This window comes from Cyanistes caeruleus, chromosome 17, assembly GCF_971803275.1.
Source record: "Cyanistes caeruleus chromosome 17, bCyaCae1.hap1.1, whole genome shotgun sequence".
NCBI lineage: Eukaryota > Metazoa > Chordata > Aves > Passeriformes > Paridae > Cyanistes > Cyanistes caeruleus.
Window position 1 is genome coordinate 4,780,362 of NC_141717.1, and position 19,382 is coordinate 4,799,743.

The 19,382-nt window shown below is 38.5% G+C and overlaps 1 protein-coding gene across 40 annotated transcripts in view; it reads left to right on the forward strand.

The window, feature by feature from the left end:
* Window positions 1-19,382, forward strand: part of RBFOX1 (RNA binding fox-1 homolog 1) — a 1,112,502-nt gene that overhangs the window by 1,030,008 nt on the left and 63,112 nt on the right. For 30 of the 40 annotated variants that reach the window (XM_086854476.1, XM_086854474.1, XM_086854473.1 and 27 more), the window contains 2 exons: window positions 5,340-5,393; window positions 19,276-19,356. In XM_086854476.1, coding sequence (XP_086710602.1) covers window positions 5,340-5,393; window positions 19,276-19,356 — 135 coding nt within the window. The remainder of the gene's footprint in view (window positions 1-5,339; window positions 5,394-19,275; window positions 19,357-19,382) is intronic. The other 10 variants (XM_086854480.1, XM_086854478.1, XM_086854483.1 and 7 more) reach the window with 1 other exon arrangement.

The window sequence follows — 19,382 nt, forward strand, 5'->3', positions numbered from 1 at the left end:
CACACTGACTCCCCACTCTGACTCACAGATCCTTTGGAGTCCCGGAGTCTGAGCCCTGTGGGTTTTGTGTAGGACCACGGACCTGATGGGAGAGCGATGCTCTCCGTCTGTGCAGTGCTGGTGTAGTGATGAGTGAGCTGGTGGGAGGATTCTGCTGGGTTTGGGGGATGGAGGGAGGGAGACCAGCAAGAATGTCTTTGCTGTAGAACCTCTTAGTACCAGGACACACATCTGGTCAAAGACCGTGCTCCATGTCTTCCTTCCACAGTTGTTAGAATAAGGGCAGACTGGTATTGGGTGCTGTTTCCAGCTTTTTTCTGTTCCCATGGAGAAATCAGAATTCCAAGCTATCCAAAAATAAAAATTCACTCTAATACTGACCTAAGTAGGTGTAATGTTGTACATTAATAATAGAAAAAGAATCCATAGCTATTTGAGGGGTTTGGAAACAATACATTTTAAAAATGTTTTCCTTTGGGTGTGTTTGATCACATGCTTGAGTGTGCCTTTACTGGTTCAGAAATTTCAAATTCAAACAAGTTCCTAACAAAGCCATGACAAAGAATAGCACATGAGCTGAAGTTAATGGCAATTATGCTTTCAGTTTTGCTAGACTGTGTAGTTGTTGGTATTTGCTTTTCAATTTAATTCAGTTTTTCCTGGGATTAGACTATTTTCCATTTTGGAATATAATGGATCATATTTTCTGTATTTGAGGTCTGATTAGAGAGATTATACTAAAATCCAGGGCACACAGTGGCTTTATTTTTTAATGAAAGTCTCCTAATTTTCTTGTAACACAGTAAAAATAAAACACAGGGATGGTTTTCATGTGACATGATAATTGAGCTAGTTAAAATGATCTAGAGAAAAAGGGGCTGAAATTCCTCATGATTTCTTAGAAACTGTTTTCTTCCTTGTTTTGTATGTAAATGTGAAGCTTGGAAAATTACACAGATGGGAAAATCTCCTTGGTTTTTCCTGGTTTTAAACATCCCAGTGAATCTAGAGACAGGCACGAGGCTTCACTGGATCACATAAAGAGATTTTGTTGCAATACAGAGCTAAATTAACCATGTGCATGTGAGACTATGAGCTCTGCCTGCTATATTGTAATGATAAAAGTAGTTTTTCTATAAATGACGATGTGAATTTTGTATTCATGTTATCCTAAGGCTAGAAAACTGCTCATGAGCAAATAACATGTTACCTATCAGCACAGCCAGTGCTGCAGGAGGGGAATGCTGGCAATGAGAGATGGGAGATTTTTGGCCATGTGGTTTTAGAGGAGGTTCATATTTTTGCCCTGCACTGGGGGATTACTTAGGCCATACATTCTCTCACTTATTAACATCCAAGACCAGGATGAGCAAAATCTGTTGTTAAGTGTTTCCCACTTGAAGTGTTTTGTCATTTCCCATCCTGTTCCATTCTGATCTAGATCTCACCAAAAGTATGAAATGCACTGTTCAGTGCATAATTAAATAATAATTAGCATTTATTTATTTATTGGGAACCTAGACATCCAAAGTGCTGCAGAATAATCCAGGTACCCACCAAGCAAACCTCTGATTACAGTTCATAGCTTTTGATTATTTTCATACTTTTTACCTTTTTTTTTTTAATACCTGAAGTCCCCTAAAGTAAACACACAAGGACTGTCACATCCCTCTTGCATAATCATCACCAGCAGCAAGGAATGAAGTGCAGACATGTAAGGGGCTTCATTTAGTTTCATCAGTGCTTATACCATCAGTCATCCTGGCATGGTACGAGTCTAGTTCTTTATCATTTTGTCAGGAATTAACCACTGCTAGAGCTGATTATTTATTGAAGATTATTGTTGTCTAAAGTAAAGGTCTCATCTTTTAAATAAACTATAAGGTCAGGTTTTTCCACCAGCACGTTAAAATTTGCAAGACTCTTCTGGTGCAGGTAGCCAGAAACATTTTGTTTGCACATGCCTTTTTGTTTGCTTCAGAACCACTTACGCTTTAATGCCTCTCTTTATCTTTCAAAGAGTGTGTTGTGACTGGCATGTTGTTGGCAGGTATTCAAAAGGTAGTTGGGGCACATGTTGTAATCTATCAAAACGTCAGGAACTGATATTTATTTTAATTTAAAAACAAGATAGGCTCTGTTTTGTGTTTCATTCCTGAATACAGCTGGTTGGTTGATAACAGGGCTTATGTTGTTAATAGGCTTGCAGAAGTCAGTAGATTTCAAGGCACAGAATCTTGATTTTTTTTTTTTTTTAATATATACAGCTTTGTTCAAATAAGTGGTGCACTTTTGTGTCCTAAATGGTCTTTGAAATAAGTAATGCTTTTCAGTGACTTTTGACTCCCCAAATGAGCAGTTGCTGGGAGAGGTTTTTTTATGGGTTTGTTACCAACCAGGACAATTTTGATGGCTCACCTCGTGCTTTGGATGTACAACTGCTTTCTCTTTGCAAAGAAATTCAGTGTCAGGAGCACTACATGTTGTCAAAAATATTTGAGACACTTTCAGATGTTCCAACCCATCCTGTTCACAGCTGTATTTTCCTCTGATGCCCATATTGCAATTCCAGATGCTCATCCAAGGGTTGTAGGGTACAGAGAATTATGGGCAAGTCCATTCAGAGAACTGCAGCAATAAAGGAGGAACATGAAACAGAGATCTGTAAAAAGATAAATATATTTTAAAGTTTACACTAGTGGTGCTTAGGACTTGAGCCTTCTGTTGCCCTAAATTTAGATTCAAAATCAATCTAGTGCCTATTAGCACAGTTAAATCCTCTCCCACTCCCTGTCCCCCTCCCTGGGTAGCAAACAGGAGGGAGGGAAACGCAGTCACAGAGTTCTTTCCTACCCAAGCCTTTCTCTGGCCATGGTGGCCTCTCTGCAAAAATAATCCTCTCTGTGTTGCTGTGCCCCGTTTTGTACCACAGCTTGTTACCCCAGGGTCATTTCCTTCCTTCTGTACACTGGACATGTGCTGCTCTGGATAACCAGGGGGCTGGGTCAGGCAGAGGGCTTTTTCCTTCCTTGGATGGTTTTTAAGTTTCAAGCTTTTACAGTTTCAACTCAAGAAGGAGATTAATATTGTGACAGTAAGAAAAATGCACAGAATTACACCCACAGCCGAGAATTTGCCTCCTCCAGCTGCTGCAGAAGGGTTACGTGGCAGCTGCTCGCTCGGATACATCAGCTCCCATCACACTTGATTAACCCACACAGCTATGGGCCAGCACATTGTTGGCTGACAAGATAAAGTTAAGTTTAATTACTGTTATTTTCACAATGAAGTATTTCCTCCATAGGCTTCAAAAAGTTAGATGAGACAGCCGTCACTGGGAGAGTGGTAAGGAGCTGAAATATGAGACTGCCTTTCAGCTGTGAAGAACAATCTGTGTCTTCCAAGATTATTTTTTTTTTTCTTTCCCTCAGACAAATTGTGGCACTGTTAGTGTAACTTAGAAGCTGAGAGATGTCTGTCAGCTGCTTTGACAGCAAAAGCTGACAGATCTAAAATTCTGTCCAATCTTTCATTTTGGGTGGTGCTGATCAGTGGACTTCTGAGGAAGTACTGAATTTGAAATATTGGATATTCCCTAACATATATAAAGTTAGATTTTTACCCAAAGGCTCAAAATTTGAATGATTTTCTGTCACACAAAATTTGGCTAAGAGGTATGTTACACTCTGATGTTCCTAAATATAATCCTGTGGAATTTAAAATTGAAGGATCAGGTAAAACTCAGGTGGTATTTTCAGGAGGAAAAACTTTTTAGCCCTTCTTGGCTGGGCATTTTCCAGCTTCCCTAACTGTCTTCCCAGTACACAGAGCACATCTACAGAAAAGGTGTCATGCAGAGCTGCTTACTCTGAACTTGCTCATGAGTTGCCTTTCAAAACCACCCCTCCCCTCTCTTACTGAGCGGTTAATTACTGAGAATTAGTTATTGTGCATGAGATAGGGGTGGCTTGAAAGGGTGGGAATACTTTGTTTGTTATTGAGACTTTTCATTGCACTTTTTCAGTCTCATAATGCCTTGATGTTTTATGATTTCCCACTGTGCTTTTGCATTACGTGATAGGGCCAAGGCTGAAATAAACCTAGTGTACATTTAAATTCTTCTAATCTTGGGTTTTGTGATTTGAAAAGCCTTGTTGCCAGTGTCTGGATTGTATTTTGATTTCAGAAGCAGTTATAAGCTCTATTTTAAGTACCAAAGCTCTGGAGTTTACAACATGGTAAATTCCAGCTCAGGGTTTTTTTTTTTTTCCCCTTTATTCCCATTTACTAAAAGTGCTTCCCACTCCTCTGATGAGATTGTGCTTTAGGAAAACCCCTAATTTTTCAGTTCCAGTAGTTCAAAATAATTGTCCACTTAAAGAAAAAGAGTGTGAGTGAGGGGAGTTTGCAGTTACCTGGGGTGGATCTACCTGTGGCTGAGCAAACCACAGGAACTGGCACTGCACTTGCATAGATGAGTTTGCAGCTCTTCCTTTTGCTCTTCTCTTGCCCCTTCCCCTCCCATCCCTCCAGCCTGGCTTTCTTCATCACCCCCCAAGCTTTGCACACCCCCAGTGTCTGCAGCCAGCCTGGGTGCTCCAGGCTTGCCTGGGAGAGCTGCACCAGGTGTGAAGTGTCAGCAATAATTTGGAGTTTGGCCAGAGCACAGGCACAGAAGATCTGTGAGTGCTGTGACTCTGTGCCAGTGTTGGGAGGACAGTGATTATTTAAGAGCAAGGCAGTGGCTGATTTGTACCCTTTGAGACCTGGATTGGAGTGGACCCACAGAGCCTCTCCTTCCTGTCACAACAGGCATTTCCATGCTGTGGCTGTGCTTTCATTTTGCCAGGGTAAAATCAAAATGCTCCAATTATTTGGTTGCCCCATAACCCTCACTAGGCAAAGGCTTATCAGAAATATTTGTGTCCAGAGGATGAGCTGTCCTGGCTCCTCTGGCTCATAACCAGAGAGCCAAAACAATGGCTGAGAACTCATCTGCTCTGTTCTAGGGGCTGTGGATACCTGAGCTAGTGCTCATTTTCATTCCAGTGCTTTAGGGAGTAAATCCATGTGCATTTCAGCCAGGGTAATTCACCTGGCTCTTTACTCCAGTGCCACATGGCTGGAGAATGCCTTTTGTCATGACTTATTTCCATACCTCAGACTCTGATATTAATGATCAGTAATCAAAGATGCCTATGAAACTTGAATTACAATGACCTTTCTTGAAGTAATTTTGTCTATATTTTCTATATCATAGTACTTATAGTAGTAATAATAATAATTGTTATTATTATCACTAATTGCAATATTAACTGTTATGTTTTTGTTTGCTGCAGGCTGGAAATTAAATCCAGTTGTTGGTGCAGTTTATAGTCCAGAGTTCTATGCAGGTAAGGATTGCTTTATGATTGTCCCACTGGCCATATTTCATTTTAGTATTCTTTAAAACATGTAAAAGTACAGAATCCATGTTTGGTGTGAGGTTCACTTTCTTTCTGTGAGTCACATTATTTGTAAGTCATTTATGCATTTGTGATTCAATATTTTACCTTTCCTGGGTGTAATAAACTTTATATAGAAGATATATGAATGCCTTTTTATTGGAAAATAGATAGTATAACATGAAATGTACTGCAATATCCTAGTCTTACATGAGATCTTATTTTACTTTTTTTTTTAGTGCAGTCACTTTTTTCCAGGGATTCGTTAGTAAGGAACAACAGCCAAAAATCTTATCTATAAATAAATATATATATATATAGTACATACATGTATGTAGACATACATAGGTATAGAGTAAATGCAAGCATAATTTTTTCCTGAGCATTTTTTTTTTTACATTTTAAAGTTAGATTTTCAGTTGGATGTTTTTGTATTTTAAATCTATATTTTCACCTGACTGAGACCAGATTCTGATTCTGGGCACAGCTTGGAGTTTTTGTCTGCTGGAAGTCAGTCACAGCTAGCAGTAGTTTCTAAATATGCTTAGGAACAGAATTAAATATAAACTTACTTGTAGTCCAGTTGATTCCAGAGGAATTTGAATGCTGCCCACAAACAGCCATCAGGAGAGCATTTTTCATGGGTGGTAGCTAAGGATGGGAAGAGTTTCTCTGCAGAAGCTGGGGAATCTCCACTCATGGAGATATTTGAGTCTCCAGTTGACAAAGCTGAAAAACTTTTGTTAATTTGAGTGACTTCAAAAGATGAAAACTGTTGAACAGGACACTATTATAAACACATCTTTGTGGTTAAAAAACAGCTTCTACTGAGATAGATAAAATTCTTCCAATTAGGGGAAAAGTGGCACAGTGTAATAAAAATACTGACTTGGCATTCATGGAATTGCAGTATTTGGTGCAGGCAGGATTTATTTCCTTGATGATGTATGTCTGTGTTGAAAACAGGAATTTAACATTGATCTCGTTTGAGTAGTTAGTGAACCAACCCTGAACCTGCATAAATTAGAAAGTCAGAGTTATTAGTCATTTTATATAAATGACTTTGTGTTAATGACAAATATAATAATATTCCCGTAGCATAGTAATCAATTTTCTAATACGTATGCAGAATTAACAATCTGACTTATAATTGTCTCATGAAGTAGGGCATGAAGAGTTCACATAGTTTGTAAATTAAAATCAATATTTTCAATCTCTCCTGAAGGTAATTTTCCTAATTTACTGGACTTTTCCCTAACATTTATTTTGTCTTTTAATTATAAAATGGCAGGTTATTGATTTTTTTGTATAACCTCCTAAAGTCCCAAGTGCATTTTTATTGCCAGCACTAGGGAGGTGTTTGCCCTTCTTAATGAGAATCTTTAATTACCATTAGAAGAGTATTAATTTAATTTTATGAATTATGACATGAACACCACCACACCTTTGCAGAAAGTTCCATCAAGATACTTAATTTATTTCAGGTTTTTTTTTTCCTGTTTATACATTCAGGCTGGTTTATGTTTGGGTTTTGTTAGGTTTTTCAGTGCATGTCAAATGCATTTTATTTATATTGACTAAAATACAATATCTCTCACATTTAAACACATAAACTTTCTATTAAACAATTTAGTTATAATTGTGTAGATCTCCTAAAGTTGTTAGGAAACGAAACAGTAAAACAACACCACTGTTCTTGCATGTCAGAATAGAACACTGTGACTTACCTTTACTTCTGGATTCCCTCCACCACCTTCCTTAGAGAAGAAGCAATTGAATTTTTGAAGATGATAAAAATTAGAGATGTGATTTTTTGAGACAGTCAGAGTTCTACTTGTTTAGTTTGCTTATTGTCTCCATCACTGTCATGATAAAACTGCACCAACTTTTTCACAGTCAGTGCGAGAAGTTCCTTTAACTCCTAACAAATGATGAAAAATTTGGCCACTTCTGAAATAAAGATGATACATTTACAGAGAAACTGTTGATTTAAAGTACCTTTAATCTTCATAAATAAGTGAAAAACAGAAGGTTATACAAAGCTGTCAGGATGGCACTGATGAATGGCAAATTCCCCCGTTTCTCAATTGCCGGCGGCGCCGCAGCCGCGAGGCTTCCCCGTATTGTACATCAAATCTGCCAACTCATTTCTGTGATTAAATATTCCATCAGTGCGGGCTAGAAGGCAGTAAAGCTTAACAAGATTCATAAGATGCACCACTTGAATACACATAACTCACTTCCTTGGATGGAGAGCACCCCGCGTGCACAGGCAAATTAGAATTGAGTTAAATTACTCCGTAAGACAAGATCAATAGAGAAAGGAGAAGATCCCCTAATGCAATGCAAATCTAAGATATAGTTATGTCCTGACAACTTGAAGCAGACAATTAAAGTCAAATAGGGAGGAACACAATGTAAATCAACCCTAAAACCTTGAAGATAATGGTAAACAGTAGGTCCAGTGACATGATTGTTCCAGCTCGGGGTTTTTTTTGGAGGGTACACTTCTGTGAAGAAAAAACCTTTATTGAGAAAACGTGTGACAGCTAAAAATGGAGACTCTGGGATGCACAGCAGACACTGTGGCAGGAGAGTATTACTTGGGGACTGCAAAACACTGTAGATGTACAAAACACTATGGATTTTTCTTCCTGGGCAGCCCTTGTGAGGCTGTTTCTGTGCCTGGGAAATGCTCGTGCTGCAGTAAATGACAGCGTGGCTCTTTAGCCGTGCTGGTGCTGGTGTGGATCTCCAGGGACACATCTGGGAAGGGCTCTCTGGAGACTCCTGCTGCACTTCCAGGGCCTGCCAAGGCTCCCTGATGGCCACCAGCTCGTGCCCTTCCCACCCTTCTGCTGGGAAGTCCTAAAATAATATTTTAGAGAAAACTGAGGGAATTTCTTTTTCATGTATCCTTCCAGCTTTTCACAGAATTGCACTTTTCCATATATGATCATGGACAGGAAATTTTTAAAAATATGGCTTTTGTCCACACAGTCTCCCTCTAGTAAATAAAAGCAAAGTATTTAAGGGGGTTTTCCTCTTATGAGAAAGGAATGCTTAATGAAGTTGTATTATCCATTTCTTTTCTTTTCCAGTAAAACATTTATTAAATTCTTTGGCAAGTCCTAAGAAGGACATTTGTAAGAAGCACTCTGTGATTTGTCTCACAAAGTCTTCATGGAAACTGGGATACTTTTTTCATCTATTTTTATTTCCATCCAATTTTAAATGCATCCCATAGTTTTCCTTTATTTAAGCTAGAGTCTGTTCTGCTCCCCATACACTCATTTATTGCTGGGAAAACACAGATTTGCAGCTGGGTTTCTTTACTAGGTATGCTCTGGTACCTTTTTTCTGTGGTTTGTTATAATATCATTTTCACCTGTTTATTTTTATATAGTGTATATTTTATCTGTAATACCAAGCCTTTCTTTCTGCCTCAGGCAGTCTGACAGCCAGCTTCCATGTTGTTCCTTTCAGTTATTGCAGATCTTTTTTGTTTTTCTCTTTTGGGTTTTGGAACAATGAATTTTTGAGCAATCTCTTGCACTCTCTGCATTGAAATATGAGATATTGTTGCACCTGTGTTACTACAACAGATCAGTTCTGTACTGCAGGTGGCTTGAGACACAGCAAGGCCATTTTAAGACTTTTTTTGTTCCTTGCAGAAGCAGTTTTGTTATTCCTGTTGGAGAGGCTCATTTTTAGCAGTTCCCAGATGCAAGGTGGGGGAAAAGATGTTACAGAAATCACCTGGAAATCGAGGGAATACTCCTTCAGAGAACAGTGGAATTCACAGTAACTGACATGAGAAAATATTCTTGTCTGGTTATCAGCAACAAGCAATATTTCAGAAATTTCAAAATTTGACAGTGGAGAAAGAAAGGACTGAAGATTAGAGGTGAAGAACCATTAGAGCAAGTCACTGAGCACTGCTCAGTGGAAAGCAGAAGATCCAATCCTCCTTTTACTGAAGGCACTGTTATTTTTCCTGAGTTTTATTAAGTTCTAGGAGTTTCAGGAGATACTTTGAAGTCTTTCTCATAGCTGAGTAGTTGTATTCACTTCATCAATAGCCTTAACCCAGTGAAGACCATTGTAAACACCCAGTTTCTTGGGCAATTATTCCACAATCACTGCCAAAGTTATTCCACAATTTTCCCCATCACCCAAAATGCAAGAGAGGGGAGGAGTCTGTGCATTTTTAACTATTTTATAAGCCCTCAGAAGACAGAGAAGTTTTAGATGCCCCAGGCTTTTTGGAATTTGTCAGCAGTATCCACCAACACTCAGATTTTGTAACAAACTCTCTTTCAAAAATTTGTTCAGGAGTTTGGAATAGAATGTTATATATAATTAGAAGTAAAGAACTACCATAGCAATATATATAAAACCGTGCCCTTAAGTAAGACGAATCCAGGGGAAGAGAGGATTCCTGTACACTTGCTAATACTAATTCTCTTCATGTCTTAAAGCATCTATTTCTGGAGTGTAAGGGCACCTGGGATTCATTTCATCTTTCTAGTGTTTCTCTTTGAATTTAAATGAGTCTTGCATAAGCTCAGCAAATACCCTAGAAACACTTCTCAGTGTTTGGAGTTTGGGAAGCTGAATTATATGCTTGCACAGCATTCTAATCCTGGGGTAAAAGTTCACTCTGTTGTATCTCTGAAGCAGTGTTTTTCTAAAAGCTCTCTGTCACTCCATAGATTAACTCATTTTACCATTTGATTACATACACTTGGATTCAAACTTTGCTATTGACTAATCAGATTTCCCTAAATAAATATATTTGCAATAGTGTTAGATAAGCAGCTTAAAGAGTTTTCTAACTACAGTCAAATAATTATTGTTTAATATTCCACCTGTGCTGTATAGATGCCACTTTTTAAAGTATAACACACAGCTGTAAGAGTTGCTTCAAAAATCATAATGTTAAAAGTACCATCATACAAATGAGTTCCTAGGTAGATTAACACCACTGATGACAGCTAATGCATTTCTAAAACTCTGTGGAGCTTTTACAAGCCATTATAGAGGAAAATATGGTTTATGAAAGATGAATAAAGCCAGTAGAAAAATGGAATTCAGCATCTGCACTGTTTACTAAAAAAATAAATAAATACTACTAATAATCCAGAATTAATTATGCCTTATGCTACATTAGAATGTGTTCTTGATTAAAATGTATATCCTCATGGAAACTAAACAAGGCTTATTCAAAGCTAATGCCAATGACTTATTTTTTTAAACATCATTTAGTCAATTGGTTATATATTTAAATCTGGAGCAGGATTAATTTACCTATATTCACCATTGTTTTGAAGTCTGCACATTTTAAAGAGATGCCCACAGATAGTGTCAGTGTTACCCTTTTGAAGGCGTCACTCTTGGATTTATATCACACAGGATATACTTGGGATTTGATACCCTGTGATCTCTAGAAGAAATTTCATAGATTTGATTATTTAATTGTAAATCTTCATCAGCAGATGCAGCTTTATGACAGAAGGTAGGAAACTGTTAGGAAGGGAGGTTTTGCTTCTTCAATGTAAAAGTTTGTGAATTTTGACCCCAGTCTAGTGTGGGGAGCCATTTGAAACTGGATTAGGATGGATTTCTTCACAAACAGCATCGGTAAAAGCAGATAATCTGCATTTGCTGAGAGGTGGAATTCTTTCAAAATAGGGGAAAGGATGAGTTTGGGGTTGGATCTCTTTGCTTGATGGTAAAATCTTGCTGAGATGTAGGTCTTGTTCTGATAACCATGTTTCCATGTTTCTCCTGAGTTCACATAGTAGGTTTCCTTGTTTTTTTGTATATTACTTAATTAACCCAAAACAAAGCCTTCTGAGGAATCAGGAGCTCTAGTGTCCTTTCTTTGTCATTGCATTTTTTCTAAGTTCTTGTGTTTGTTCAGATGTTTTTATTGTGCATGTAATTGACCAAATTTTAAAGGGCTAAAAAAAGTTAAATACTGTTCCTTCCTCTCAAAGAAAATCGTTAAAGAAAAATCATCCTTGGACTTCTCTTGCATCATTCTGGTGCTTAGCTGAAAATGTGTTCTATGGCTTCCTGGTTAGTGAGAGTTAGATTAAATTAGTTAAACAAGTAAGGTGACAGCCTCTCCAGACTGGGTGTGGTGCAGGTTTTGGGGTGGGATATGAATCCAGCTGTTTTAGGGCTTCTGCTCCTGTCTCACCAACTGCTTGGGGTGAGCCTGGGTGGGCACTGCCTGGGCCTGAGCTAAGGCTGCAGATGCATTTTTAGAATCAAACTGGGGCTGTAATCCAAGCACCAGCCATGGGTAGATGCAAAAAGCGCTGGCTTGAGGATCTCTCAGAGGAAAATTTAAGACCGACTACAAGGTCATCACTAAAACGTTTGTTTGTTCAGAACTGGGTGGGATATTTGCAATGCCAGATAAGTTAGTAGCAGTTATGTGGAGGAATAAATTCCTCTGATTACAACAATAACCAAGTTAGGAAGATCCATGTGTTAGGATGGACAGTCAGGCAGACAAACTATTCTGAAATGTAAAGTAATAAACTAATATATGAAATGTAAAGTTAATGCACTTAAGTGGAATGGAAAACAACTCTGCTCTGTGTTAAACCTTGATTACATCTGTAAATTAATGCTAAAGCAGTTTAAAATTACGGTTAATTGTATTCCAAACATATTGCTAATGTTTTCCCTTCCTTCTTATGCATTTTTTTCCCATTAGGGCATTGGATGAAAGGATCCCCAATATGTAATTGCATTTCATAATACTTATTGAGAGTAACTTTCAAAATACAGTTTTCATTCATTTATTCTTTATGAAGGTAGCTGAGAGGGGGCTGTGCTTTACAGGCTTTACAGGCTCTGTTGGTTTGGTGCTCCCAGATTTTCTTTGGAAATCTCCAAGCATAGAATTGCTTCTAGTAAAAGTGAGTGCTTTGGAAACTTTGGAAACATTGAATTACCATTTTTGAAATGGGTTTTCATGCTCCTGAAATTCTGGAGCCTGTCTGGGCTAGGAAAGAAATAGACTAGCTAAAGCCAGGATTATGCATGATGATTCAATTTTTGGTCTTTTATATTCTCAGCTTGTCATTCAGAATAGAATTTTATTTATAAGTCAGAACCAGCATTCGCTGGTGTAAGCAAAGAGAACTGAGGGATTAGTAATTTGCATCTCTGCATCTAATTGCATTAGATTTGCATCTCTGTCTTACAGATTTACTGAAATAGGTAATTTACACAGAAAATAGTGTCTTGACACAATATGAGAGGATAAAGCATAAACACATCCACTTGTAATCCCTGCAGGCCCATGTTGAAACTGGAGTGTTTGTGTTTGGGCAGAAAGGCTCCAGTTTCATTTATTCTGTGATTCTTTTCCTATTGCAATCTTTATTCAACAGGCAGATGTTTGAATGCAACCCATTTTAGTTATCAGCAGAACACGAGTGCATTTTGTATATTTTCAAGTATCTTCTTTGAAGAAGAGCATAATTCCAGCTCAGAGTTTACTTCAGAAGTTTATACTTCAGAATTTCTCTCGTGTTTTTTCTCAAAGTTACAAGTGAACCAAGAACAGCCATCATTTACCTGCTTGGCTGCTATGTCTGCTAGAGGACCTAGAAAGATTAGGAATAAAGACTTGATTTTTGAAAGACCCTGAACAACTTCAGTGCAAGCATGTCCCAGTATAAAATAATGGCACTGAATGTCACAGAGTTTATGTGAGGTTGTGGAGAGACATCTTACAGTAAGCATATTTTGCAGGAAATCCTGATGGTACCACTCCTTTTTTTGCCCCGTTTTTAGACTTCTCTGGTGACAGTGTGGGGATAAGGATTTACACATGGATGCCAATGATAAAGCTCACTAAAGAGCACAGACAAACTCTCTAAACATGGTGCAGATTTTGGTACAAATACCAGCTGAGTTGGTGAAATTTAGTTTCAGCTTAGTTACCAGACAAGGAATGCCTGTGGCTGATAAATAATTTTAAAATTATTTTAGAAAGGGCAGTTTGCTGGAATTGCTTTATTTGGTGAATGGAAACATTACATTAACTGTTCCTGCAGTGCAGCCAGTCTATGGGAAGGCTGGCTTGTAAATTAAATTAGAAGCAAGTCAGTCACACAGTGGGTTTTCAAGCAGGCAGGAGAAGGAGGAGAGATCCCTGTTATTATGGGATGAATTCTATGTCCTGCAGAGAGAGAACAGGTAGGGAGAAGGGGAATTAGGGGGGGATTATCTCATACCAGAACTGCAAACTTTGTTACTTCTCTGATTTTTACTTGCATGATATTGACCCCTTCCAATCCCAATTTTGACAGCATCCTGGATACTGCACAGGAATAACTGGGGAGAGAGGTCTGTTTCCCAAAAGCTGGGAAATGGATGATATGGCCAGCAAAGAATAATTGGAAGAGTGGCTTAGCAGTGATGTTTGTTGTAACATTCATTGCTGTTCCCTGAATCAATGCCACAGTTCATTGGGTGCCTGGGGGACACTCTAAGAGGGGTGGTAACAAAGAAACGTCCACTTTGCTTAGAAAAGTGTAAAAAAGGAAAATTAACATCTTAAATAGAAGTTTTGGATGGACAGGTCCCAAGAAATTTCTTAGAGACACAAACCTTCACTGCCTGGTTTTTTGGTGTGGTTTTTTTCCCTCCCTGTATTTTAACCAATGCATTGCAGGTTATATATGAGTCATGGACTTACTGCATAAATGTATGTATAGAGCACAGATTCTCATTACCAGCAGCAAGCTCACCCAGGCTGTTCAATAATTGAATGTATTTCAGGTTTGCTGTCAGAAGGCAATATAGGAATGGGTTTGGGCTAAGGAAAATCACCTTTAGACATCATCTGCTTTAGATTCTCCTCCCTACCCTCTTATTTAAGTGAAACTATATTTAAGCCTTGGTGGGATTAAACATAGGTTTTGTTTGTATTTTTTAAGATATTGGGAGAAAGGAGGTGTGCAGTCTGGGGTTATGCTACATTATTCCTTCTTAATAATGGATGAAACAATCCAGTGTATCAAGACAACCATCCATGAGTGGTTGTGTTAAATTCTGAAGGCTATTATTCAATTTATAGAGATCCCAGATAACTGAAGGCCCTCACAAAGCACTTCTTTTTAAATTAACAGCATATTTTAAAGCATGCTAAGTCTGTGTACTTTGACTATTGATACTGAAGGGCTAAGAGAGCACTTAACTACTATTATGTATTCAGGAGAGAGGCTGTAGAGGCTCTCTTTAAATTCCCTAGTCAGAAGGGACAATAGAAGCCAACATACACTATTACTGCACAACAGGAGCCTTTTATTACGTGTTTCTGATCCATTTCTGCAAGACATCTTAAAATAATCCACCACAGAACAATATTTCAGACCAGAACAAAAATAATGCTATTTCTGTCTGAAAATGCCAATCTTAAATTACACTTTCAGAACAGCAAACCAAGAGTGGACATGGATCTTTCATACACTTGCAAATCTCCTGATTTGTTCATGAGACATGCAGCTTTATGGTTTTCTTCATGCATTGAACGCCAGAGCATTCAGGAATAATAGCTGCTGTAAGAGGCACAAAGGAAAAGAGTGATCAGAATGATCAGAATTAACTCAGGGAGAACTAGCTATCACCCAGCTGGACTGGGAAAAAAAGAAAATGAAAAAACAATCACTGAATTCAATAAAGAATGAGTTTTTTTAGATTTAGATTACACTTCTAAAATAACAGTTTATACTAATGTAGGCAAAGTGGGACTCAAATAGCTCTGGTTTTTAATCACTTTTTTCTGTGGCTTTGTTTGGATTTCTTTGTTTGTAAATGGTATTAAAGAATGGATGAACTGGTACTTAGTTGTGAGAGGCAGTAAGAAGCTCCTTTTGATAACACAACAGAAAATATGTGTAAAGAGGTTTACCTGGAAAGTTGAGAGTACAAGGGATTAGAGTAATGGAATCATCACTAAATCTCCCTGTGTGTAGGAAGTTACTCAGTTCCTGTATTCCAAACACTCATTTTAGGTACCTGTGCACTAAAACCCAGTGCAGCCCATATTGAGTTGGTTAATTCCTGTCTCTGGAAGCTTGCCCTGGTGAGAAGGCAGCAGCTGGGTGCTGCAGAGATCCCAGCACTCTGCCACCCCCAGTTCTGAGCTTTCCATGGAGCTCTGCACATTTAGGGTTCCTGGAGTGACAAGAACATTTTTTTTTCCCCGTGTCTCACTTTGTTGTGTCCCAGGGCAAACCCCCTGGGCAATGTCTGTACTCTTCTTTTTTGTAATGAATGTAACGGAGAATAAATACCGGCACTGTAAATTGGAAACTTGGTTCATGAGCCGAGGGACTCGTGCCGTGTGTAGGGTGAGGGGATGCACTGTGGGCTCAGTTCTCTGTCATGGTTTATAAACTTTAAACCACTGCCAGGAGAGCTTTCTAGAACTTTCATCTGCTTCCTGTGACAGGAGAGCTTTCTAGAACTTTCATCTGCTTCCTGTGACAGGAGAGCTTTCTAGAACTTTCATCTGCTTCCTGTGACAGGAGAGCTTTCTAGAACTTTCTTCTGCTTCCTGTGACAGGAGAGAGCCGGGCCTGTAATCGAGGCCTTGCACCATTGTTAATTTTACACCAACAACATCACTTGAGCTAATGGTGTATGTTTTTATCTACAGAAAATGTTATTTCAATTTATGATTCCTCACACAATGCCATGAGACATTCCAGCTGATTGTGTAAGTTCTTTTCCACTGCAGGTCTTTACTCCCAAAGCTGCCCATAGTGCTGGCTACACAGTGGTTCCAGTTAAAAGCTGGTTTTAACAGAAAGGGTTTAAAAATCCTTTATAATTTAGTGGGTGAGTCCACAGATTGATCCTTGGTGTTACTTCTTGGCTCTTGGAGAAATACAGTGATATTTTTTTACACAGTGGGGCAGTGAGTACTCTGTGCATCACCATGAGTATGTTCATATTTCTGTAGATTAGTTTATCTGCATCATGTAAATAACTGTACACAAAAAACTTATTTTTGAAATATGAAAAAATGAGGGGAAATGCACTTAGTCAGAGATCTTGAAACCACTGGGAACTGAATTTTAAATATTCTAAAAATATTAATGACTGCACATCACTTTTTTTCACAGTCCTGAATATTTTTAGAGTAATTATTTCTCAAAATAACTGTGGTGCTTCAGCAAAGGACCTCATCAAACAGTACGTTCTTAATCATGGGCTGGAGGAGAAAACAGTGGAGGAATAGAAGGATGAGTGGGAATAGTCTTTGATCTTGGGAAGTCTGGTTTTGTCCCTGCTGCCAGGCAGCATTCCAGGCGTGAGGCTGGGTCTCTGCAATTCCCCCAGGCTGGTCCCCTCTCTGTCCCCTCTGCCTCTGCTCCCTCCAAACTTTATATTAAAATCCTCTTCCTTAAAAAAACCCAAACAAATTCTTTGTTCCATCACACCAGAATTTAGTGTTCTGCAAGAAAAATAATACTTCTTTTTTTTTCCCCACTAGGGAATTTATAAATTGTTTCTGTGTTCTGAGGTTTATCCAAAATCTTACTGTAAATAATTCAGTCTTCCCTCCGTTGTATGAATTTCAATTTAAATGTTTTTAATACAAAAATCAGATGCAGAAGAAATAATCTTTTCTTACTAAAATAGATTTAAAATGTTCCATATTTTTCCTAACAAAATCTAATAATAATGTTTTAGTTATCAGTATTAATATTATGTACAAATTTAAAGGCAGATTGTCAAAATATAATTAGAAGGCTCTGTTCAAGAAATTAAATACACTAGTAGCAGAGATGAAAAAAGCATCTGTTTTGAAGTACTTTAATTAGAAATTAGACGAGTAGGGAAAATTAGATTTGTATGAGATGAAATTAGAAAAGATATAAAAATCTTAGCTACAAAAAGTAGGAAAATACCTATGGAGCTTGGAGGAAGCCAAATGTTACCTAGGATTTGTGGTGAATAATATAAATAAACTGTAACCTTTGACTTCTAAAAATCTGTTTCTCTGTTTTCTATGCGTACTTGAAGTCATTATAGTTATATTATTCTTAAGACCTAATGAAGATGACTGATTTTCCTAATGTGTTTCTCTCAGCTGGATGAATGCCTCTGGGTCTTCAGCTCACTTTCATTTGCAGGCTTCTGCAGTAGCTCAGCTTTTGAAGCATCTGTGGTGTTAAATTCATCCATATTCCAGCGTACACGTTCCTGGGGTCAAATGACTGTGTGGATAGGGCTTATTTATTTATTTATTTTTATATTAAAGATGAAAATCCTGCTTGTAATTAGGCTCTCAGTAGCTGCGTGTTTATTTGCCAGCTTCCACACAAGGGCTGAAGGCTGAGATATCAATACAGTCAATGATGTGTTGTCTTAAAGTAAGGGGGAGAATGAGCTTGTTTTATGCTTTGTCTTTTATATTAGTTGTGGATGGCTGGAAAAAAGCAAGCATCTCTAAATTCTGCTAGTTAAGGGTGTGCTATTGTCTGGGAAGGTTAGGAATGTGGTAATTAATGAGATTTCCAGTAGTCACAGTCTTAAATTGCATAAATTACAAGAATTAGTTTATTATTCTTCAGTATTTACAATATTTCTCCTTCAAGTGACAGCTGCAAGCAACAAAGAACTGGTTAATGACAGAAATTTTTTTAAAATATATTTTGAGAGAGCTCTGGCCTGGTGGATGGAAGCTGAGAATTGCTTCTGTAATACTGTACAAATTGTGCCCACCATTTGTACTTAATCCTGTCCTCTCAAACACATTGGACTCAGCTCAGTGCACTTCCATTGCATGTCAATGCACAATGTCTAAAGTTTCAACAATTCCATAAAGATTTGATGGGTTTGAATTGTGTGATTCACAAATCCTGACAGCTTGAGGCATGTCAGTGTACAAAATCCTGTGTGTGTATATACACGGATATATGCACATATATCTGCAAAACCAGATGTCTCATGTCCCACTTTTCCTGGTGGACTGCATTCCAGAAGTGAAGAAGTTTCTTTCCTAGTTTGAAAGTTCCATTATTTCAACCTCTGATCAATGTTCAATGTGAATTCAGCTCAGACTGCTAAAGTACAATTTTAAGAAAACATGACATGTTTTATTTAAGTTAATTTAAAAGAAAACAAGAAAATAACCTCAAACTAGTGTAATTTGTTCAAAATGAGCATTGCAAAAGTGTTGGTTTAAATGGTTTTAGTTATTGTTTTTACTTTCATTCATTTGGGGGGAAAAAAATAGTTTTATCTGGTTTTGTTCTTAATCCTGAACCCAGCTTGTTTACTGTAAAGTATTTGCACAAATATATTTGTGGATTGCTGAGTTCAGATGTGTCAGTGCTCACTTAGCGGGAGCGATGTCCCCCAGCTCGGTGGGGCCTGATGTCAGTGCTGGGGATGCTGCACATGATTTTGCTGCTGTGTTGGCTCCAGGAGCGGATTGCAGGCAGGGCTGGGGGCAGAGGAGGCAGCAGCCGGGTGGGGAGGGTGGCTGGGTGCTCCCATGGGCAGCACTTTTGGGAGAAGCAGGGTGAGAGGGAGAGAGAGCGCCAGGCCGGCGGTGCCGCGGGGTGACGGCGGTGCTGGTGGTTTTGGGGGCATGTCTGTGTTCTGCTTTTGCCAATGTCAATGTGTTCATTTGGGCTCTTTCTGCTTTGAAGTCAAAGGACAAAAAGCGCCCCCGGTTCAGCTCACCGCGCCGGTTGTGACTTGATTTCTGTTTTGAGATGAAAACTGAGGTTTAGTTGAAGTGTTCCAAAACCAGATACCACTCTCTCTCTCTTTCTTGTAGGCAGGGTGCTGCTGTGCCAGGCAAACCAGGAGGGATCTCCCGTGTACAGTGCCCCCAGTTCACTAGTATACACATCCACAAGTAAGCTAGTGTTATGGCTCGTTTCT